General features: G+C 36.2%; 2 protein-coding genes across 2 annotated transcripts in view; both read left to right on the top strand.

The window, feature by feature from the left end:
- Positions 1-8,450, top strand: part of lrp6 (low density lipoprotein receptor-related protein 6) — a 30,348-nt gene extending 21,898 nt beyond the window's left edge. The window contains exons 8-14 of the mRNA XM_042511743.1: positions 226-351; positions 938-1,174; positions 2,137-2,247; positions 3,156-3,386; positions 3,462-3,598; positions 4,243-4,340; positions 5,501-8,450. Of these exons, the coding sequence (XP_042367677.1) occupies positions 226-351; positions 938-1,174; positions 2,137-2,247; positions 3,156-3,386; positions 3,462-3,598; positions 4,243-4,340; positions 5,501-5,816 (1,256 nt within the window). The 3' untranslated portion in view covers positions 5,817-8,450. The remainder of the gene's footprint in view (positions 1-225; positions 352-937; positions 1,175-2,136; positions 2,248-3,155; positions 3,387-3,461; positions 3,599-4,242; positions 4,341-5,500) is intronic.
- A 4,087-nt stretch (positions 8,451-12,537) lies between these two features.
- On the top strand, positions 12,538-24,824 carry tbk1 (TANK-binding kinase 1). The gene is given in 17 exon segments (XM_042511206.1): positions 12,538-12,590; positions 13,925-14,031; positions 16,424-16,513; positions 16,515-16,565; positions 16,849-16,978; positions 17,944-18,125; positions 19,402-19,562; positions 19,641-19,751; positions 20,404-20,583; positions 21,158-21,354; positions 22,096-22,154; positions 22,261-22,352; positions 23,197-23,298; positions 23,408-23,486; positions 24,207-24,328; positions 24,421-24,497; positions 24,781-24,824. Coding segments are annotated over 16 exon segments (1,764 nt in total). The 5' UTR covers positions 12,538-12,590; positions 13,925-13,944.
- The last annotated feature ends 81 nt before the right edge of the window (positions 24,825-24,905 follow it).

The following is a 24,905-nucleotide window of genomic DNA, read 5'->3' as shown; positions in this document are numbered from 1 at the left end:
TTTAGGCCATTTTGTGTCACTTTTTACTATTATTTTCTTGCTATTTGGTGGACAAGTTTCTGTCTTTTTTCCAGTTTTTCAAAGAAATCAAAACAGTTTGCTTTTCAAAAGGTTAAACTGTTATTTTCCATAAAAACTACACAAATATCTGTCCTGAGATAATTTATATTCAGGTTGTGTATTTTATCCACAGTTATTTCTCACCTGACCTTTGTGTCCCTGCAGGTAAACACCCGTGTACCTGGGACAACGGCGGCTGCTCCCACATCTGCATCGTGAAGGGAGACGGGACGACTCGCTGCTCGTGTCCCGTCCACCTGGTGCTGCTGCAGGACGAGCTCTCCTGTGGAGGTCAGACATTTTACAGGGTTTTTTTTTCCTGGTGTGTCACATTTAACACCACAATTGGCCAACAGATAGTGTTAGTAAACAGTAGAAAGCAGCATGGAGGCCAGTGAAAATCTACTTCTTACAGGGTTTGCACAGTCATTAAAAAAATGTTTAAAAAAATTACTTATTTTTATTTTATTTATTTATTTATTTATGTATTTTTACATAAAAATCACTCATTATTTAAAAATCATTAAAATACTTAAAAAACTTCTTTAAAGAAATAAAAGTTGCCCATAAATATTGCCACATAAAAATCACAAAATTATTTTAAAGGACATAAAATCAGTTTCTTAAAATCGTCAATCCTTTTTAAAGAAATAAAAATTATAAAATATTTTCTTCAAAAAAATGGCAAAAAAGTCCAAAATTTTTGTAAAGAAAAAAAAAGTTTCCTCCAAAAATCGTGAAAATGTATTTGTAGTGAGTTAGGCTGAGATTAAAACAGACACAGCTGCAAAAGCGCTCTGTCTTTAATGAAACGAGGCGCTGCGCTCTCTGTGTGATCTCTCTGCGCTGACTCTGATGGTCTCATGTTCCCCCTCAGAGCCCCCCACCTGCTCCCCGGAGCAGTTCTCCTGCACCTCCGGCGAGGTGGACTGCATCCCTCAGGCCTGGAGGTGCGACGGTTACCCCGAGTGTGACGACAGCAGCGACGAGGAGGACTGCCCCGTCTGCTCCGAGTCCGAGTTCCAGTGCGACAGCCGGCAGTGCATCGACCTGAGCCTCCGCTGCAACGGAGAGATCAACTGTCAGGACCGCTCGGACGAGAACAAGTGTGAAGGTGAGACGGATCGCTCTCACCCGGACCGGACGCCGGCTGCATCCGGAGGCTTTTAGATCCCAACAGGAAAACTCCAATTATTGATTATTTTCTGAAACAGAGTCGATCTGATTCTTCTGTTCACCTAAAGGTTGATTAAATGAAGTCTGTGTAAAGGGAATTTTGAGATTTCTCTCAAAACACCTTATACAGGTGCATCTAAAAAAAAATTAAATATCATGAAAAAATTCATTTTTCTTCATAATTTCATTTAAATAGGTTAACTTTCATATATTGTGTATTCATTATACATCAATTTTTTTTTTTGTTTTAATTTTAATGACTATAGCTCATGAAAAACAGAAATTTAGTTTCTTTCATTATTACAATATTTCCGAAGATGGTTCAAAAACAGTATGTTTATTTTTATACTCAAAACTCAATACTATACCTAATACTACTCGGCCCTCAGCTCATCTGTATTTTTGGTTGAGTGTTTCAAATATTTTGAAATATATTTTGTTTGTTTTTTTATGTTTTAGTTGTACTATAATAAAAATGAAAATAGAAAATTGCTTGAAATGTTTTAGAATCTATTAAATTTCCACATTCTTAAATAACTGATGGAAAATATTGAACTTTTTCACATTATTCTATTTTTTCTAGATGCACCTGTAAATGTATCTTAATTAAATTATTATTTAACATCTACTGGTGTATAAACGATGTCTTCAGCTTAACGTTTTATGATCTTAATATTTGCACATTTTGGGATGTTAATTTAAATGTTTTGGTCCTTTTTAGCTGCTAATTTTTCAACAAGAAGAGAAATTCTTTAAAATGATCGTGATGAGTTTCATTTCACAAGCAGCATCAAAACTGAACGTGTAAAATAAAGAAAAAGCAACATTATGACAGTTAAGAACTAACAGAGGCTTTTAGATGTGACATGATGGTTTTCCGTCTCTCTGTTTGTCTCCCAGTACGTTGTCCTCTGGACCAGTTCTCCTGCACCAACGGTCAGTGCATCGGCAAACACAAGAAGTGCGACCACAACATGGACTGCACGGACAACTCAGACGAGATCGGCTGCTGTGAGTCTCACTGTTCAAACAAGATATCACGTTTACATTCAGTCATACTGCAGAGCAGCTGCATCAGGCCTACCCACAGACTGTAAATAAATATTTATTATTTACAGTCTATGGGCTTACCAAATGTGATGCTTCTGTCTGTTTTAAATTTGGTGTATATATATAATTTTTATTTAATCAGGAAGTCATCCAAATCTCATTATGAGTGGGACATGAGTACAAAGTTTAAATAAAATAAAATAAAAATATTTAAAATAAAATGAAAATGTACAACAAAAAAAATGTAGAAATATATGAATCAATTTTTGAAAAATCTAATTTAAAATTTACAATTAAAAATGAAATAAATAAAATGTTGGGATCAACAGTTGCATAAAGTTCACAGTTCAAAATCTCAAAGAAATCAAATTAGTATTTAATATGTGCAATTATTCATCATGGGCTTATCTGCAAGTGGAAAAAAAGGAAAAGGCTTTCATATTTTAACATATTTTTATCGCGTCTTTTTTTTCTTGTTACTTTTTTAAATTTAATTTTTTATGTATTTATTTATTTTGAAGTGAATTTCCCCATTCTGAGATTAATGCATTTTATTTTATTTTATTTTATTTTATTTTATTTTATACTGAAAGTTTCTGCTGTTATATTTTGCCTTTTTTTTAGCTGCATGAATGAAAACTTAAACTGATCTGGTTATTTCTCATTTAAGATTTCCTTAAAATTATTATTTTGAACATATGAAACAATCATAAAATAATAAAATATCAAAAATAAAAAAAATACCAGATTTTTTTAGAATAATTACTTTGAAGAGAAACCTGATCATCTTCAGCTGCTGTGATATTTTTATCTTTATGAAACATTTACTGCGTTCTGACATCACTCTTCTTCTTCTTCTGTGGTTTCAGATCCGACCGAGGAGCCTCCTCCTCCGTCCAACAACACCATCGGCTCCATCGTGGGCGTCGTCATGGCGCTGTTCGTGGTTGGCGCCGTGTACTTCGTGTGTCAGCGCGTCCTCTGCCCGCAAATGAAGGACGACGGCGAGACGGTCACCAACGACTTCGTGGTCCACGGGCCGTCGTCGGTGCCGCTGGGATACGTCCCGCATCCGAGCTCGCTGTCCAGCTCGCTGCCAGGTGGGACGGCATCACCTCACGTGTTTATATGTTATTTAATGAGCGTGATGCTGACGTCTGTTTCCATGCCAACAGGTATGTCCAGAGGGAAGTCTGTGATTGGCTCCCTCAGCATCATGGGCGGGAGCAGCGGACCTCCGTACGACCGCGCACACGTGACCGGAGCTTCGTCCAGCAGCTCGTCCAGCACCAAGGGGACGTATTTCCCCCCGGTGAGAGGACGATGTTTAATACGTCTACAGCTTCGTACAACTTTATTATCAACTCGTAAACAAGGACAAAGCAGGGCGGGTGTTTGATTAAACACTTTTTAACTTTTAATTCTGTGAAAAAAAGCTGATCATTTTCTAGGTTATTTATTTATTTAACTATTTTTACTTATTTATTTCATGCTCTATATCCTTTTTTTCCTTTTTCACTATCTTTACACATTTATTTCATGCTCTCTATATTTTTTTAACTATTTTTACTTAATTTTATTTCATGCTGCAAATCCTTTTTTATTATATTTATTTAACTACATTTATTTCATGCTCTACATCCTTTTTTTAGTATTTTTACTTAAATTTATTTCATGCTGTACATCTTTTTTTTTTACTGTTTCACTTAATTTTATTTAATTCTCTACATTTTTTTCATTAGATTTCCTTTAAAAAAAATCAACGGTTTCTTTTAAACACAACAAACTAACATGTAATAAGTATTTAATTAATAAAAAATCTTTTCATACCTTCAAAAAAAATATGAAAAGTTTGGGATCAGTAAAATAAAGTATCACTTTATATTTTATTTTTGATAAGTTCTTCGGATCATGATGTTTATTTTTTGAATATTTTGTATTTATCATTTTTTCCAGATCCTGAATCCGCCTCCGTCTCCGGCTACAGTCCGCTCTCAGTACACGATGGAGTTTGGTTATTCCTCTAACAGTCCCTCAACACACAGATCCTACAGGTAACCCACATTTATATAACGTTATATCACTTTAGATCACATTTATATCACATTTATATCACTTTCTATCACATTATCTTCATAATAAGTAAAGTTTTTCTTTTAGGAACAGTCACTAACTGCTTCAGTCAATTCGTAATTTCCCCAAATCGGCTCATTTTTCCATCGTGTTTTTGAAATACCGGAGTGAATATTTAATGTAATCAGACTGCAGATTAGTCAGTCTGCAATAAACAGCTTCTTCCTGTTTACACTGAAATCTGTAAACAAACTCTGAGCTCCGTCTGCAGCTTCGTGTCCTCTCAAGTTCTTTGAGACGTCTGCACAGTGGCAGCGCCGCCTGTCACAGATGATACAGACGATTCATACAGTCATGAAAACCCTGGAAAAGTCATGGAATTTGCAAGTTGCAATTTCCAGGCCTGGAAAAGATTTGGGGAAACTAAATATGTCCTGAAAGATTTGGAAAAAAATGGAATTTTGTTTCACAAAGCTGTAAAATAACACGAGGTGTTCAAGGTCCGTCAGAAACTTTAAAATTTAACCCCGATTTCTGTTTCTACAGTTTCTGACTGTGATAAATGGCCATTTTAGTGATTTTTAAAGAAAACATGCAGTTGGTTTTGGAACGAACAAAATCACACAAAAAGAGACAAAGAGAAAAGTCAAAATAGCGAAAATAGTTTATTTTAAAATCACCAACATATTTTTGAAGATAAACAAAAAAAATTCCAAAATTGTTTATTTAAAAAATCACCAAAAATTTAGGGGGGGAATATGCCAAAAATTTTAAACAAAAGAAAAAGCCTAAATGGTTTTGTCAAGAGAACCAAAAAAAAGGCCAAAAAAATAAATAAATAAAACAAAAGAGTCCTTCCAAACCCTCCTGCCTGTTTTCTTTTTAAAAAAAAAAAAAAATAATAAAATAAAATTTTAACAAAAACAAAAAAGTCAAAACATTTAAAAAAAAAAAAAAAAAGATAAATAAATAAATAAAAAATCGCAAAAATGATTGGTTGGTGGTTGGAAAAAAAAGATTAATTCAAATAACAAAAAAAAGTGTAAAATTAGCGTTTTTTTGGGAAGTTCGTCAGTTTGACGCCTTTTGATGAAGGAAACTGTAAATTACTAAACTGTTCTTCTTCTGTGGTGTTTCTCAGCTACCGACCCTACACCTACCGCCACTTCGCCCCTCCCACCACCCCCTGCAGCACCGACGTGTGCGACAGCGATTACACGCCGGGACGCCGGGCGCCGCTCAAGTCCAGCGCCGCTGCCTCCGCCGCCGCCGCCAAGGGCTACACCAGCGACCTCAACTATGACTCGGAGCCTTTTCCGCCGCCGCCGACGCCCCGCAGCCAGTACCTGTCGGCGGAGGAGAACTGCGAGAGCTGCCCGCCGTCGCCTTACACCGAGCGCAGCTACTCCCACCACCTCTACCCGCCGCCGCCCTCGCCCTGCACGGACTCCTCGTGAGCCCCCATAATCCCCCTCTGCGCACAGCTCCGCCCCCCCACCCCTCACTGTAAATAGCAATTGTGCATATATGAGGAAAAAAAACGGGAGACTGATGAAGAGGAGGAGGAGCGACGCGCAGGACGAGAAAAGGAAAAAAAACGGGAGCTGCAGAACATTTGTACATTGAAAAAGAGAAAAGCATATTTATATATTTTCTATACAGTGTTTACTGATGATGCCATAGAGGTTTGTATTAAGAAATTTGTACATTTTTTTAAGAAAAGGTTTTATTAAAATCATCACAAATATAAGTTGCCTTAAACCAGGAGGAAAAAAGAGGCTGAAGGACAAAAAGCACACAGCGGGACGTTTTAACTTATCTGATGCCAAATATGAAAAACACCTACAGGAGAAAAAAAAGAAGAAGAAGAAGAGCAGCGGCGCCCCCCGGAGGCTCGGCAGTGTCTGTAGTTACCATGGAAACTGGAAAAACAAAAAAAGACCCGTGTGAGAACGAAAGTGGTACTGGGTCTTTGATTTTTGAATTTACCTCCTCAGTTACGAAACGGTTCGTAAGATCGTGTCTGATGTGGATGTGAGTCATGTGATCAATCATGTAGCAATAAGGCACATATTTATTACCCAATCGATCGATCAATCAAAGGAGGAGCCGCTCTGAGAGAGTCGAACAGGCTGCAAATTTGATCATCTACGGAGGCTCAGAAGTGACAAAACAACTATAGAAAATATCAGGAAAAGACAATCCACCTCTTTTGTGCACTAAAAATGAGGATTTTTTTTTTTTTAAATTTACCAATGACTATTTTTTATCGATTATGCATGTCAGTTTGTTTGTTACTTTTGCTGCTTTTTAACTTGACAGGACAAAAACCCAAAAGTTTTGCCATCAAAACATCCCTCCCAGGTCGCTCTGCTGATTAAGCGACTGAATTTTGAATTTTTGCAAGAAACTAGTTAATACTACTAAAACACATTTTCTCTACTAAAGCTCAGACTTTTTTACTTCTTCCTAAAATCTTCCCAGATTGACACCAGTAAATAGGTGTCAAGCTATTAAAAGCAAAGTTAACAGAAACTGACATCCCTAATAGAAAATAGTTCTTGATCTTGACCCCTCAGGGCCTCCGTACAGAACACTAAAACATATTTTCTTTACTATAAATGGTTTTTTTTTCTTAAAAACTAACTGGTTAACAAGTGTTGGACTGTTAAAAACAAAATTAACAGAAACTGGCATGCGTACCAGAAACTAGTTCTTGCTCTTGTCCCCTCGGAGCCTCCATACAAAACACGGAAACACTAGTTTCTCTCTTAAAGTAACTTTTTTTTTATATATACTTTTAAAAATTGACCAGTAAATAGTTGTCTAGCTATTGAAAACAAAATTAACAGAAACGGACATCCCTACCAGAAACTAGTTTTTGTTCCTGTCGCCTCAGGGCCTCCGTACAAAAACACTAAAACACATTTTTATCCACTAAATGTTAAAGAATCAGACGTCACATGACTCACGTCCTCCAATCACCGTGATGTTCAGACGGGATTTAAACCAAAACGTACGCTTGTGTTTTCACATGTTCTGTTCTCGTTGAGATGCTCGACTGCAACTTGTGTGTTTGTGAGTGAATCGACCCAAAGCTGCACAGCGAACACATCAACACTTTTTATTTTATTTTTATTTTTCTGTTTTGTGGAGGACGCAGCGTTTCCCACCATGAACACGATCTTGTGCCTGACCAGTCCCACGTCTTCATTTTTTTATTTTTTATGTCGTTGTTACTTTGAGGAAAAAAAAAAGAACACAAAGGAAATCCAGTGCCCACTAAATGCTATATAGTATTTTTGTACCACATATTGTGTAGATAACGTATTTATAAGCTATATAGAAAATCATTGTAAATCTATCCATTGAACTCTTGCAGTACTTTTCATTCCGTCTTTTTTTATATTGCCTCATTATATTTTTCTACAGAGTTTCACTCCAAACGTTCGGCGACAATCTCAGATCAGAAGAACATATCCAGGTTTTTAGTGTCTGTTCATGTTTGATGGCTGTTTGTGCCAAAATAATCTGTTTGTAAACAAAGTGGAGGCAGATGTCGGGACCAGAGGTGAAAAAACACGAGGCGGCTGTTGCCTTGAGTCAACAATCAGCTTTTTTTTTTTTTTTTCTTTTTTTGTGAATCTGTTTGTGTGTTTGTGCTTCTCGTGACGACCAGAAATATATTTTTCAAGATAACTCGTCGCATCGTCTGATAACCGTCGTCACGTTTTGGCTTCCTGTCGTTCAGTTTGTCGTTGAGCTTCTGAGAAAAGCAGCACCAGCATGAATCTGACAATCTTAGTGTTTTTGTTTTTACACGTCACATCGCGTCATTTTTAGATAACATTCAAAGCACAAACTAACAACTGTCTTCATGAGACATTTTAAACGTTGGAGAAAGAATCTAAGAAAATCTGATTTTGTGGCACTGTAAAATGTAATTTAAATCTTGTATTCCTGAACAAAATCCACCAAATATCTGTGACGATGTTTAGAGCTGGGTATTGATTCTTTGGTACAAATTTTAAAAATACAAAACTGCTTTTTCAGATTCGGTACGAAACCTTTATTTATTGTTGTTAACTTTAAGGAATATGTCTGTTTTTTAAATCTTCAAAATTCAAACGTTCTCAAATTTTAAATGTGTTAACAGCCATAAATTAACTTGAAAGTGTATTATTTAAATGTGAATTTTTCAGATCAAACTTCTTTAAATGAGAGTTTTGACACTGCAGACACAGTACGGTCAGTAAAAAATTTAAAAATAAGCATACTCATGATCAATACCCAGCTCTAATATTCAGTCTTTATTTTTAAATTTGAAAAAAGGGCCATCCCGTTGAAATAATCCCACTTGTTTCAAGATAAGTTTTAGTAATTTTTTTTTTTAAATTGTCATAACATAAAGACAGAAAAAGGCATCAGATCTTTCATAAAGAAAAATATATTTGAAGTTTTGAAAAATATTTTTAGTATCTTGTGCACACAAATTATTTTGTACAGAAATGAGACAATGACGTGTTTTATGCCTAATGATCTTGTGCTTGTTTGCTCAAAAGTCAGCGTTTGCTTACAAGCTATTGTCCCTTTTTTTTCATTTTGGGTGCAAAAGTTGTTTTCCTGGCACAGAAATACTTAGTTAAAAAGTTATTCTCAAAAATTATTAATTTGCAAAAATGATCTCACAAAATATTTGTTAGGTGATGGTAATTTGTGCCTTGAAAGAAATTTATACACATTTTAATTTTGTTTGCACAAGATATTTAAAACATGTCTTTATGGATTTTGGCTAAGTTACATTTTCTGTTTTAGTTTATTTAAACAGATCATTTCTTTTTGGCCCATTTAACAAAATAAGATTTAAGACTTTTTTTTTAATACAGTGCAGAAAATAACAAAATGTCTCATTTATCTGAACAGAAACTCAAACCACCAAACACCAGTGACGATGCCACAACGTGAATCTCTGTGTATTTTTGGCCCCCTCCTGCCTCCGTACATCCTCCGTCTCTGTCCGCTGAGCGCTACCTGTGGTACAATCACTGCTCCGCACATCCAGGTGTGTTTTTCAGGCACATTCACATCAAACTCTACAAACATTGTTGGGAGACGTTCTCATTCTCTAACTGCACTTTACAGGACTTTTTTTTTCTTTTAGCTGGTTTCTGGTACAAAAACTTCACAGTAAAGTTGTTAAAGGTGGACGTTTGGTTCGTTTAGAAGAGTCCAAAAATAAACATGACAGAGAATTTTAATTTTAATCAGATTTTTATTGTCTGGTTGATGTTGGGGGGGAACTTTTTTGGTAAATTGTTCCCTTATTGGACTTAATTTTTTACCCTCAGTTTACCTCATGTGTTCCCTCGGATTAATAATTTGCAGCGTTTTTAGAGTAATAAATCAAACTCTTATGTTCTGAGCATCTTCTGTTAGTACAGAGAGCTTTTAGAAACTGGATAAAATCTGCAGGTTTGTAGGAAGTTTTTGTGGTTTTTTTTTTAATGTGGAACAATCTGTTAAATCTATTATATGGAAGGTCAAAGATGTCAAAAATGTTTAAAATTCAGTGAAACTATTATATTTAACAGGTCAAATGGAAACAAAGTGACAAAATTCTTAACTATAGAGAATACATAATTTACTTGATTTATTAATAAGGTACAAATTAGTAATTTGAGGGAACCAATAAATCAAAGGGTACTAATTAAGTTTTGAGGGTATGTGTTAACACTAAATACTGATTTAAATGGCTGGGTGTCACTTAATATTTCCTTTTACAAATCCCAGTCAAATACATGAGGTTTGGTTACGTTTTTTAAAATATATGTTTGTATTTTTTATTTTTTGTCTCTAAACAACCACACAAGAACTGAGTAAAATATTGTTATAAATTATTGATTTGTTGTATTAACCATTTGAAAATTTCCTTGAAATTTCTCTCAAAGATATGGGAAAAACGGTAGTTGCATGGAATTCATAGATTTAGAAATTAATTGTTAAAATAGATGGAGAAAAAATTCCAGAGAACTAAATTAATAATCATTATAATTAGATATTTGAAATTATTTTTCAAAATTATTATCATTTCTATGTGGCTTTTTTCCCCATTTTTGTTTCTTTGTTATTGTTGTGTTTTGTTTTGTTTTTGTTGCTAATTTTCAGGTAATTTTCTTAGACTTTTTACTAATTTCTTGCTAATTTTTTGGTTAATTCTTCTTAAATTGCTTATTGCCTCCTTCCCATGTTTTTGAAAGAAATTAAGCCGATTTGCTCATGTTTCAAAGGGTTAATATTGTTATTTTCGGGGCATTTTACAGGTGTTGACATTCTTGGTTTAGAACATAAAACTGAAAACGAATATTGATTAAAATTATTCTGAAGTCAACGAGACATTAATTGTAAGATTTTTCTACCTCTGTGCTTCTGACACATTTTCGTCGGTACAAAGTTTTTCTGTTCGATACCCAGCTTTTTAAAACAGATTTTACAGATTCAGATTCTCACTAAAATCTGTGCGACTCCTGACAGAAAACACAAAAACGAGACAAATCAAACATATAAATCTGAACGTGACGTTAAAACAAACTGAATTTTGAGCTTTGGACATTTTGTACAGATTGTGACGAAGGTGGTCGATAAAGGTCAAAGAAAGTAGAAAATGTAAAAAGATTGAGTCATTTTATTTTATTTTTTTTCTAAAGCACTTTTGTCTCCAGGTTGTTTTTTAAATCGGAGGTTCGACGGGAAAACAGAAGTTCTTGTTGTCGTTGTTTTTGTCGTCCTTCATCCGTTCTGCTCTCATGGTGCTCTGCGAGGACGAACCAGCGTCTGGTTTCGTCGTGTTCGTTTAATTTCCACTAACTGTACGTTTTTATACGATGACTGCTTTACCTGTAAACCAGAGTACCAGATGGACCTGTACAGCCCATCCAGCTGACACCATAAGCTGTTGTAACTCATGAAATGCTGATTTTTTTTTTCCTTTTTGTTAAATATAAAGTGAGTGAACTTTTAAAATTTGTGTCTGTGCGATGATTTATATTTGCGTGGAGAGATGTGTGTACTAACACTACTAAAAACTGTCTCAGAACCAGGTTTGTTCGAAAACAATATTTTTTAATCATTTTTTAAATTTAATAATTTAAAATCTGTTGTGTTCTTTCTTCAAAAAGAAGTATAATATAAATGCTAATTTTAATATTAAATCTAAATGAACAAATATTATATTATATTAAATATATAAATTTGTCATTTCTAAATATATGTCAATCTTAATTATCATCAGTTGTTTTGTCACGTAAAAGGTAGATTTTTTTAGCTTTTAATAAGAAAATGAAAGGCAGCAATGAATTCTTTTGTTTTGATACTGAAATGTATTTATTTATTTATGTATTTATTTGTCATTTCTAAGACTCATGTCACTCATCTTTATCATTATTTAAACAGATAAATAATTTTAGTGCACATAAAAACTTTACTTTTTTAGCAGCAATATGTTCTTTATTGTGTATTATAAGGTATTTCATTTATTGTTTTATTCATTTATTAGCATTTATTAAACATTTGAGCAACAACATACAGGAAATTAAAACAGCAAAAGTGACGTTTAAATAAACAAAATGAACAGATGAACTAAAACAATAAAATATGACTATTAGAACAAACTAATGATGTTTTTCATTTTTTTTTCAACATTTTAAAGAAAATACACATGATGCAAGAAAAGAACGGCAATATTTTTACGTTTTAAAATTTAAGTTTATATTTTAGCAGAATTACTTAGTTTCCTGTAGCCGTTAAATATTTATGTTTAACTGGAGTTCTTATTTAATAAATGTTATATAAGCGAGAATGAGTCATTTTTTCAGGTACAGGTAAGTTTTCATTTCAGGCTCTTTTCTGCTACCGTAATAACTGGTCACAGCCATCAGTGGGCACAAATTGGCACATTTATCTCGTAATGCCACGGTGATACAAACCGCTATTCCACTAAAACACGATGTTGGAGGTTTAAATAAGAATAACCACAGAAAATGTGCATTGAAAGCGATTTTTCTACCTTATTATTAGGTAAAAAAGACGCACATTTTTAACCATTTCACATCTATTCTGAGTATTACGATAAATCCTTCCGCGCCCCATTGCTTCACTCTGAGCGCTGATTGGACCGCTGCCGTCACGTGGCCAGGAAACAGCGGAAGAAGAGGACTCCGCAGCAGAAAAGAAAGGTGAGGAAATAAACAAAAATAAAAACGATTCATTTAAAACGAGAAATCCCGCAAATATACTTAATTAATGGTTACCGTTTTGCAGCGTGAGGTGTTAGCTAACGGACCTGCCGTTAGGGCGCAGCTCAGACGGCCGGTTTTCCGGCAGGAAGCCGTTAAAATGATCGTGTTTTTAGTTCCGATCTGTGTGACAGCGTCCATGTCCGCGAGCGAAAGTGAAAATATAAAAACACGACAAAAGACACATTTTCCGACATTAAAGAGCGCGCGGGAGATATTTTAACCTGTAACTCTGCTGTGTGTTTGTGTATGTATGAGCTAATGTTAGCTGACTTCATGTTTCACCTCGTTATAAAGATAATTACACCCGTTTGATGCGGTGTGTCGATTAACCGCAGCGGCGGGTTTAGTCGCATAAAATGTCATTAAATCATTTTAATAATCTGCTGAATCATCGTCGCGCTTCGGTGAATTGTGTCTCTAAAAACGGGAGTTTCCCACCGACGGTCGCGACGTCACCGGCGGGCTGCGCGGTGACGTCGCGACCCGAAATTAACTTTAAATATTTTTTTATTTGATTTATTTTATTTTGCTCTCAGCCTCTTTATTATCACTATATTTTTCTGCTTTTAGACGTTAACTAAACGATCCACAAAAAGTCAAAAACAAACTAAAATCTTTATAGTGATATTATTAACAATAATAATGTAATAAAAACAATGTATGTACAATAAAAGGATCAAAATAATAATATAATGCTAACAAATCCTAATTAAATCCTAATCCTAATTAAAAGATCCTAATTAAATTAGATCCTAATTAAAATCAAACATGTAAAATAAATATCTGTAACTCATTTCAAATGATTAAATAAATACATAAAGCACAAAATGAATACTAAATATTTAAGATAAATGAATAAAAAATATCTTAAATAAATTCATATGTGTAAATTAGATAAATATAAGTCAAAATGTAATCATTCATGTGAAATATATAAATACAAAAAATAAGATCACGGGTAAAATAAATAAATATGCAGCAAATAAAATAGCAAATAAATAAAATGTCATTAAGTTATTTTAAAAATCTGATGGATCATTGTCACGTCAGAGTTTTCCACCTTCGGACCATGATGCCACCGAAAGGCTGCGTAGTGACGTAGTGAAAGTAAATAAACTTCATTTTTAGAACAGATTTTCTTATTTGATGTTACGTTTTGATACTCAGTGATTTCAGCTGCAGTCACAAAGTTTTTAAGTTTAACCTCCAGACTTCCAGGTCGTCACTCGGTTTTCTCTGTCGTTGTTTGATCGGCTGTTTCTGTTTTTCAGGATAACTTGCAGCCGTCAGGATGCAGAGCACCACCAACTACCTGTGGCTCATTTCAGACCTGCTGGGTCAGGGAGCGACGGCCAACGTTTACCGCGGCAGACACAAGGTACCAACGCCACACCTGACTCACCTGAGCTGCTGCAGGACGGCTCTCAGCCAATCACTGATCAGTATATCCGTCTTTATATTATGGGTTTCATGACTCTTTTCTGCAGTTACAAGGTTCGAAAGCTTTCTACCAGTACTGAAAAAAAAAAACAAAAAACATGAAAAAATCTCTAAAGTCTCGTTTTTCTAGTAATCAACCAGAACACATTTAAAAAAAAAACATTTATTTTGATTTTATTATTTTAAATACTTTTTCTGTTGTTGTCCAGCAGTCGATATTCAGAACAGACGTTTTTTTCAGTGTTTTCTTTAAACGTGTTTGGATCTTTATTCAGAGTATTTTGGGATCGTTTCCGTTGATTTTATTGTAAAGAAATCCATGAAACACAACAGTGTGTTTGCTTCCTGTCCGGCTCACGTGGCCGGACGAGTTTTCACCGAAAGAGACGTACCTGCTTTGTTTAGGGGCCACTTTTGCAACATGACAGGAGGCCAGGGGCCCGTCACAGCAACTCCGTACGAGTTTCTGGATTTCAGGACGTTTCTGAGATTTTAGGATGTTTCTCGGATTTTAGGACATTTATAGGATTTTGGGACATTTGTAAAATTTTAGAATGTTTCTGGGATTTAAGGATATTTGTAGGATTTTGGGGCGTTTCTATGATTTCAGTACATTTCTGGGATTTTTGGACATTTCTAGGGTTTTGGGACATTTCTCACAGTTCAGGACTTTTCTATAATTTTAGGACATTTCTAGGATTGGAGCACATATCTTGGATTTTAGGATGTTTCTCTGAGTTTAGAATTTCTTTGGGATTTTAGGACATTTCTAGGATTTTGGGTTGTTTCTAGTATTGTAGCACGTCGTAGCATTTTAGGACATTAGGGTCTTAGCTGTGTCCTCTGTCGGGGGTGTGTGTGATCCTCCACTGGCACTTTTTTTTAAAAACAAGCTCTGTTGTGATGCTGTTTTATGCACTCTGACACCTTACGTATACTAAAAGTAGAAAAACTGTTCCCAGTGTGAATCACTTTATTTTTATTGTGAATTAGAAAATATTTGGGGGTCCATAAATAGCGAATAATTGTTGCAGAGAGCGACGTGAACGCCTCTCAGGCGTCGCGCTGAGGAATCAGCAGCTTCTTTGTCTCATCTGCAGTCAAGCTTTCACACTTCATCGCATCAGCTCATCAATAAGTCAACAGATATTTGGGTGCTAATTTCCTGTAAAAACTTCCTCAGAGGAAACGCGTCGTTCCTCCCTCAGAGCTCAAACCCGCTCGATGTCGGGGGTCACGGGCTGGAGGATGGAGAAGTCGGACGGGAGGAAGCAGAATTATCTGAGTGGAAAAACACAGATTGTGTTTACATACGGAGCGAAAAGATTCTGCGTAGGAAGAACCGTGTTTCTGCTTTTTACTTCCAAAAACTCCGATTTTCATGTTAAAGAGTTTCAGAGTTTAAAAAACGCTTCAGGCTGTAAAAGTGCACCGAGGGGGAATTTCCCAAAACGTCAGTGTGAATCTTCAGAGTGTGAGGATCAGTCTGGACCTGATCCTCTGTTTGAATTTGGGATCTCGTGTGTCACTAAAAGTCGACGCCTCGGGTCTGTGAGTTCAGCTCAGGGTGCGGCGCGTCTGTCAGAGCGTCATGTGTTTCCTTCACGCAGAAATATACGTGTATTAATATTCCTGTAATTAATTTAAGATCATTTTGTGATGGAGAATAATTTTCTGATGTTTCTGACAGACCAGAGTTAATTTAACCCTTTAAAAACTGAGCAAACTGGCTGGATTTCTTTCAAAAACACGAGGAGAAAACAACTAACAACTGAACAAGTCGTGGTCCAAAAATGAGCAAAGTATTGGTGAAAAGTTACGAGTGTGTGTGTGTGTGTGTGTGTGTGTGTGTGTGTGTGTTTAAAAATAAATGTAATCCTAAAAGTTAGCAATTAAAGTTAGAAGAAAATGACCTGAAAAAATAGCACAAAAAGAGATAAAAACAAGCAATGTCCTTATAAAAGCAGGGTTTTTTTCGTGTGTGTGGTGTATTTATTTATTGTATTTTTTTCCTGTAAAATAATCTTGAATATAACATTGTTATATTTCTTTGTATAGTTTACTAGACATTTTCATTTTTTTTTCTTTTGATAATTTTTTAAATAATCCTCTCCCCTTTTTTGAAAAAAACTAATTTTTAGGTCATTTTTTTCATCACCTTTGACTAATTTCTTGCCGAGTTGGTCATCGACTTTTTTCTTCTACATTTTAGAGAGAAATCAAACCAAATTTCTCAGCTTTCGAAGGGTCAGCTAGTTCTTGAAAAGCGTCTGAAGGAGCATTAAAGTATAATTTGCGTCTGTCGGCATGTATTTTGTGTTTGACTGTAGAAAACTGGTGACCTGTACGCCGTCAAAGTCTTCAACAACTTGAGCTTTTTGAGGCCGCTGGACGTCCAGATGAGAGAGTTTGAAGTTCTGAAAAAAACTCAACCACAAGAACATCGTCAAACTCTTCGCTGTGGAGGAAGAGGTCAGTGACCGCGGCCGTCTTTGCAGTTACCACGGTGACAGCTTTAATTTTAGTCTCTTTTGCTGTAATGAAAGGTCAGTTAATATTTTTATGTCTCTTTTTAGTTTGAGTAAACATAACAGTGTTTTTCAGTGTTTTCTGACGGTTTTTAGAGGTATCAGGTCAAATGACATCATGCAGTTATTTACGTATCTATGACAACAGCGTGCATCTTTTGCGTTGAGCTTAGTGGTTTTTGTAAACGCGTCAACATGTTTCTAACCTGCTTTTCTCCTTTAATCAGTCCAACACCCGACACAAGGTCCTGGTGATGGAGTACTGTCCCTGTGGAAGTCTCTACACAGTCTTAGAGGAGTCGTCCAACGCGTACGGACTTCCTGAAGACGAGTTCCTCATAGTGCTGCACGATGTGGGTCAGTGGGACACTCTGATCACCCGAAAATTCACAAGCTCCTTTTCAGTGTTTTTCAGACTTTTCTGTGTTTGTGAACTTAAAGTCTTCATGTGGAAACAATGCAGACGGTGCAAAGAAGATGTGTTTTACTGAGTTTAAACATTTTTTATGCATTCCCTAAAATCATTAAAATATAGTTTACCTGATTCATTATCGGGTTAATGCTAAAAAAGTCACTTCTCTAACTAATGAAGCTCACTTTGCGTGGACAGAGACCAACGTTGAGCAAAAAAAGTGATGCAAAATGTGAACTGTCGGCCACTTTTCTGCACTCATGAAGCCAAAAGGAGAAAGTCGTGAACCAAAATGTTCACAAACTTTCAAAGTTGTTCTGACTTGAAATTAATTTTTGCAGCCCAGAACAAATTTTTTCCAATTATTCAGATACCAGGGAGAAGTTTACATTTGTTGGTTAAGTTTGGGAATTCATTCATTCATTCAAACCTTTATTTAAGATTCGGGAAATCATTAGAGGGAGACCCTCATTTTCAGTGATGCAGAGCGTGAATAAAGACATTAGAAACAATCAAGCAAACAAATAACTGTTAAAATATACATAAAAAATGTTTAATAAAACAAAAATAGCTAGGAAAAAAAATAAAAAAAAAAAAACAGGATAGACACGATTTAAAAGTATAATTAAAAACATTTACAATTAAAATAAGAATAAGATCATGATTTGAGTTCAAATGAAAGCTGACTTCTTCCATGTGCAAAATTAGTTCAGACAGAAGTTAAGTTGCATCAAATAATGCTGCTAACTTTGATAAATTCTATTTTCACTAATTCATTTCTTCTACTTTGACCTTATTTCGAGTTTAGCTGTTGTCAGAGAAACATTTAGGACTTTTAAGATATCTTGAAATATGTATCTGTGGCGTTTCGATGACTGAGGTGTTCCCTGATCGGCCGTTGTGTCTTCAGTGGCAGGTATGAACCACCTGAGAGAGTACGGCATCGTCCACCGGGACATCAAACCGGGAAACATCATGCGAGTGATCGGAGAGGACGGACGCTCCGTCTACAAACTGACAGACTTCGGAGCCGCCAGAGAGCTGGAGGACGACGAGCAGTTTGTGTCTCTGTACGGCACCGAGGAATACCTGGTGAGGACAAACACACACACACACACACACACACACACACACACACACACACACACACACACACTCACACACACACCTGAAGTCAGCGGTGTTGATAATTGTGTGTGTGTGTTGATGCATGTGTCCTAAATGTAGTCCAGATTGTGTATTTGAGTGTAATCAGTGAATTTGCAGCTCAGCTCCTACAATAAGTCTAAAATACACTGTGGAAACTAAATAGTTAATTCAGACTGTTCAGGTCCAAAAATGCTCCATTGAAACCCATTCAAACTGACATTTTTGATCCCACAGCCATCAGAGCAGAAAAACAGGACTTGTATTATTTCTGGGTGTCATTCTGGGCTTTTGACTCTGAAATTTGTCATTTTGACTATTTTCCACCTGATGAGGTCATTTTGACCATATTTGGCATATGGAGGAAATACATGCTTTTTCCACTAGGTGACCTGTCACAGTCAATGTAGCTGCTGATCACTGACATATCCCACTTATATATCACCCTGACGTATCCCATATATATCCATATAATAATATCTACTTTGCATGTAGTATATTGAAAATATATATTTTTTGTCATCTAAGAACATAGTGACATCATGACGAAAAATCTGGCATTTAAAGGGTTACAATTCTGCAAATTAGTGAATATTTGATATTTATGATTAGGTGTGATGTTGGTTTAAATAATAAACTCAAGAAAGTAGAAAATCATATTAAAGTATAATATTTTTATAGCCTGATTTTGAAAAATGAATTTTGAGTGCAAACCAGTACAAGAAATAATAATGTATGGAAATCAATGTTGCTGCTAATCATTGATATATCCCATGCTGCGATAATTAAAAAACATCTACTTTGTATGTAGTATATTGAAAAAAAAAATTCTCATTTAAAAACAAAAAGACATCGTGACCAAAAAAAAGGCATTTAAAGGGTTAAAATTTTGAAAATGAATGAATATTTGATATTTATGATTAGAACCAATGTTGATGTTGGATGTTAATAGTAATAATAATTAATTAATATTAGACAGGAAAAAGGAATAAATTAAAAGATTTTTTTTTCGCCTTACGCCTCTGTAGAAACGAAAATTTTGCTCATAATGTTTATAATTAGTCTTTTAGTTTAAAAACTGTCAGGAAACAATAAAAAACATTAAAAAAAAAATATCAAAACAATAGAAAAATATCCAGCACAGTTTCCCGGGAGTCCAAAAGGGGACGTCTTTAACTTCCTGTTGACCTGTTGACCTCTTCCTCGTGCGTTTGCCGTGCAGCACCCCGACATGTACGAGCGAGCCGTGCTGAGAAAAGACCACCAGAAGAAGTACGGAGCCACGGTGGATCTGTGGAGCATCGGAGTGACGTTTTATCACGCCGCCACGGGCAGCCTCCCGTTCAGACCGTTCGAAGGGCCGCGCAGGAACAAAGAAGTGATGTAAGAGCGAGAGCTTGTTTCTGAGGAGGAGAAGAAGAAGAAACGTTAAACTGACTGAGCCGTTTGTTGCTCTTTTAGGTATAAAATCATCACGGAGAAACCGTCCGGGACGATCTCCGGACATCAGAAGTGTGAGAACGGGAAGATCGAGTGGAGCACGGAGATGCCGGTGTCCTGCAGTCTGTCCAAGTAAGAACACGCAGGACGCACGTCTCAATACGCGTTTTCATAAAACACACGTTTTATACCAGAAATACACCGAATGAGGAAATTACGTGTTTTTACCGTCAAACCTTCACTCAAACAGAAGGTGGGTTTTTTTTGTAGTACTTGTAGCTCTTGTACTTGTCACAAAGGGGAAGAAATATATATATATATAACAATTAAAGAAATGTCTCTCTCTCTCTCTCTCTCTCTCTATATATATATATATATATATATATATATATATATATATATTTTTTTTTTTTTTTTTTTTTTAATTAATTAATTTATTTATTTTCTTTACTTATTATTATTTCTTGTGTGTGTTTTAGTTTATGTGCCAGGAAAAAAATCTGGTATTAAATTATGTTTTTTTATATATATACATACATATATATATATATATATATATATATATATATATAGTGTATATTTGTATATGTGAAAAAAATATATAAATATGTGTATTTTTTTAAGAAGGTAGAAGATAGATAGGTAGATTCATTTGTCATTTTTTAAAAAACAAAACAAAATTACATTATATGTATACATAATTTTTTTTTTTTTTTTTCGGGATGACTTCTCTTACTTTGGTACTTCAAGTTTTGGCGATCACGACTCTGCTCTGATGTTTCAGGGGTCTTCAGAGCCTCCTGACTCCGGTGCTCGCCAACATCCTGGAGGCGGATCAGGAGAAGTGTTGGGGCTTCGACCAGTTCTTCGCCGAGACCAACGACATCCTGCACCGGACCGTCGTCTACGTGTTCAGTCTGCAGCAGGCCACGCTGCACCACGTCTACATCCACGAATACAACACGTGAGAACGCTTTCAGGCCCTCATAGAAAATATCTTTAGAAAATCATCAAAAATCTTAAAAGAAAATAACATTGCCAAACACCAAATATTGTTGAAGGAAAAAAGATTGCTAATTTTAAAAAATAAAATAAATTGTTTTAAAAAAGCAAAAAGAAAAATGGCCAAAATGTTTTGAAGAAAACATGTTTTTACGTAAAAAATCGGCAGTAAAATAAAAACAAAATACAGCCATTTAAAGTTGCATGCATAATAAAAAAATAAGTGCTTAAAAAGTGATTTGAGATGCCTCCCTATTTCTTGCACCATCTCCTAAATAACAAAAAGTTAAGCTAATTTTCAGTTCTCATCCTGCTCTGAATTCATTATTATTTTTTAGATAATATGTATATAAAGCTACTTCATGAAAAAGACCTAACAGAGAGCATCTGTGGTTGTTTCAGAGAATGTTTGGTCTTTGAAATATGCCTCAAAGTCCTGGAAACGTCCTGGAAATGTATGAAACCTGCTTTTCATTAAGTTTAGTCCGGACTGTGTCCAGTGTGTCTCAAAGCAGCCGTTCCTCACGTGTCCACAGGGCGGCGCTGTTCCAGGAGCTCCTGTCCCGCAGAGCCAGCATCCCGCTGCACAACCAGGAGCTGCTGTACGAAGGCCGCCGCCTCGTCCTCGACCCCAACCGGCAGGCCAAGACCTTCCCCAAAACCTCCAGAGACAATCCCATCATGCTCGTCAGCCGAGAGTCCGTCGCCACCGTGGGACTCATCTTCGAAGACCGTACGTAGAGCCGCACGGTGACCTGCGGGTCAAACGGGACAAACTAGCTCGGAATAAAAACGCCGGGAGAAAATGTTGATATTGTACATTTCTGCGAATAACAAATACGTTCATTTGTGTGTTTCATACATGTTATATCAGCTTTTCTAGAGTGACGTAGTTTATGAGCTGACTGTCGTCAGGAGGCGGAGAGGACGACCGCCGCGCTGCAGACCAACGCTCAACGAAACCTGCTGCGATTTACGAAGTCATATCTGCGTTTCCAGCTGCTTTTTAGTCACCAAATGTGTGTTTTTTTTAGCGACCCATCCCAGCAGAGACAGATCCGTGGACAGCGATTCTTTATTACTGAGACGTCACTGATTTTGCAGCTGGGACTCTGCCTCAAATTTGCCTCAGTATTTTTGGCTAAAACACGATCTTTTCCAAACCGTAACCAGGGGTCTTTTGCGCCTAAACATAACCGCGTTAACCTCAGCGTTTTCAAAATGTAAAGTTTCAACATGCACACGCAAATATCACCTACCCATGGTCTGCAGAAACGCACGATGACGACAAAAAACAAACGTGTGAAGCAGCTCATTAGAGGTCTTATTTTTATTGTTTGTTCTTCTTTGCGCTTAAAGAAACTTGATAAAGGAAACAGATATGAAACAGATTCATAAAGATTTAACATTTAAATGAACCCAGAGGAAAAAAAAAGTGATGCACATTTTAATTCTGTATGTTTTGTCTTTGCAGCCAGTCCTCCGAAAGTTCAGCCTCGCTACGACCTCGACCTGGACGCCAGCTACGCAAAGGTACCGAGTTTACAAAGTAAAATACGGACATTTTTTTTCTGAGGTAATGAATGCACGGAGGTTATGTTTACGTTCTGAAGCGCTCGCTGATAATCTTGTGTGTCAGACGTTTGCAGGCGACGTTGGACATTTATGGAAAACGTCGGAGTCTCTGCTGGTTTATCAGGAGCTGGTGCGGAAAGGAGTTCGAGGGTTAATGTGAGTTCACACGCAGACACATCCGTGTGTTTGTGCACCAGCTGACAGCGTTTATTTGTCCTGTCTTCACTTTTTTTACATCTCTGTACTCAGATATTACGCAGATAATTTTGCGGTTAAACAGGTCGACTGAAGTTTGAGCAGATCTGTTTAGATTTGGGTCACTTCCTGTTTACTGGCGTCCGTGTTTATGTTCACGAGGCGGATCAGAATATGTCGGAAAAATGATTTAATTGAGTGTACGTACGAAAATCCTTCAAATCACAAAAAACTATTTTAGGAACTTTAAGAAACTTTATTTATTTGATTAGCACCTTTCGTACAAGAAATGCAGCCCAACGTGCTTTACAAGAAAGAAATGAAACGTCAAAACATATAAAAGACAAAAACACACAAAATAAAACCTGCATGTAAAAATAAAATCAGAATAGAGCACATAACATGCATCTTCAAATGGATAAAAGCCACTTGATAATACGAGTAAAAGTCAGATAAAATAAGGGGGAAAATGTAGTGCATAACATGAAATGGAAAATAAAATAAATAAAATGTAAACCACTGACATTATTAATAAAATAAGCATAAAATTGGGTGTATAAAATGCATAAAATTACAAATACAAAATCTTAAAGACGTGCAGCACTTTATGTAAACAAGTCAGTATGGTCAAAAATCTTTTTATGAATCTTTATTTTAAAAAACGTGAATGAAAGCACGAAAAAAGATGTTAAAAAACAACATAAAACACATCTTTCAGGCATTTTCTTTAACCTTTAAACATAATAAATGAATCTGTTTTGATGGTTAAAAGATAATTAGTTGTAAATGTGTTTTATTTGTGCAGCGAGCTGATGAAGGAGGATTACAGCGAGATTCAGCACAAGAAGTCGGAGGTTTTCCGTCTGTGTAACTACTGCACTCAGATCCTGGAGAAGACAGAGCAGCTGTGAGTCTCTCACACACACACACACACACACACACAGAAATAAACTTTATTTAACTTCAGCTCATTAACGGCGACATGCATCAGGTAACCGCTGTCTCCCGTCCTGCAGGTTCGAGGTGTTGATACAGGCCAACATGATGTCATCAGAGTACGACGAGATCTCCGACATGCACAAGAAAATTCTCCGAGTGAGCGCTCGCCTTTTTTTGTCTTTTTACGTGTTTAGCTGTTCGTGGTCGAGAACTTTATTCAGTTCTGTCTTCAGAGGACAAACTGAGTCGACGATACTCAGCTCGCTTTGTTTGGGGGCCACAGATGTAAAATGCCAGGAAGCCAGGGGCCCGCAGCCTCAAACATGTCTCTAGGACTGGAGGACATTTCTACAATTTTAGGACATTTCTAGGATTTTAGGACATTTCTCAGATTGTAGGCCATTGCTTTGGATCATAGGATGATGCTCAGATTTTAGGACATTTCTCGGATTTGTAGAATTTTAAGATATTTTTCTATTTTTAGTACATTTCCTGGGATTTGAGGATGTTTCTCAGATTTTAAGACATTTCTAGGATTTTAGGACATTAGGGTCTTCGCTAGGACCTCTGTCGGCGGTGTGGGTTATCTTCCATTAGCACCTTTTTTTGATAAACAAGCTCTATTTTGATGCTGTTTTATTCACTCTGGCACCTTACAGATACTAAAAATACAAAAACAGTCCCCGTGTGAATGGCTTTATTTTTATTGTGAATCAGAAAGTGGTTGGAGGGTCGTGCGCCCTGTCGAGGGGAATCGCTGTGCAGAGCTTGATGTTGTGTTTGAGGTGCTTTGTGGTGTTTCTGGGTATTTATGAAGGCGTGCTCATGTTAAATTCTTGTGTGTCTGTGTGTGTGTGTGTGTGTGCGTGCGTGCAGATTTCGAGCTCTCTGGAGCCGATCGAAAGAACAACGCAAGACATCAAGAGTAAATTCATCCCAGGAGGCCTGCTGACCGACGGCTGGCCACAACAAGTGGGGACACACCCCGAGGACAGGAAGTGAGGCGTCTGAGTGTGTTTACATGTAGCGGTGTGTCGTATGTGTACGGTTCAGTATGTGTGAGTGTGTAACGGTGAGTTTGTCTCTGCAGCGTGGAGAAAATCAAAGTGCTGCTGGACGCCATCACAGCCATCTACCAACAGTTCAAGAAGGACAAAGCCGAGAGACGTAAGTTCAAAAGGACGGCTCTTTTTTCAGACTTTTCTCTATTTTTTTTTCTTAAGTCGAGAAAAAGGCCACATTTCTAAATGTTTGGTAACACTGATCTTAGATTAAAAATATATACATATAATGTGAATTGTATTTAATGACAATTCTCTAATTCTAACTTTGAATTCAGATTGTTTATAATTTATTTCCTTTAAATAGTTATTGATCTATTTGTGACCTCTTTTACCTGTCTCTTGGCTGCTGTAAATAAATTTTTACGTTATTGTTGTTCTGTGTTTAGGTCTGCCGTACAATGAAGAACAGATCCATAAATTTGACAAGTAAGTATTCTGACGTCATAGTGCCTTAAAAAAGGAAAATTTCAGTAATAACAATATAGTTTTAACCTGTATCTGACATCTGATT

Source organism: Plectropomus leopardus, chromosome 22 (genome assembly GCF_008729295.1).
Source record: "Plectropomus leopardus isolate mb chromosome 22, YSFRI_Pleo_2.0, whole genome shotgun sequence".
Taxonomy (NCBI): Eukaryota; Metazoa; Chordata; class Actinopteri; order Perciformes; family Serranidae; genus Plectropomus; species Plectropomus leopardus.
The sequence above is the reverse complement of the archived record's forward strand: the minus strand, read 5'-3'. Positions and strand labels throughout refer to the sequence as shown.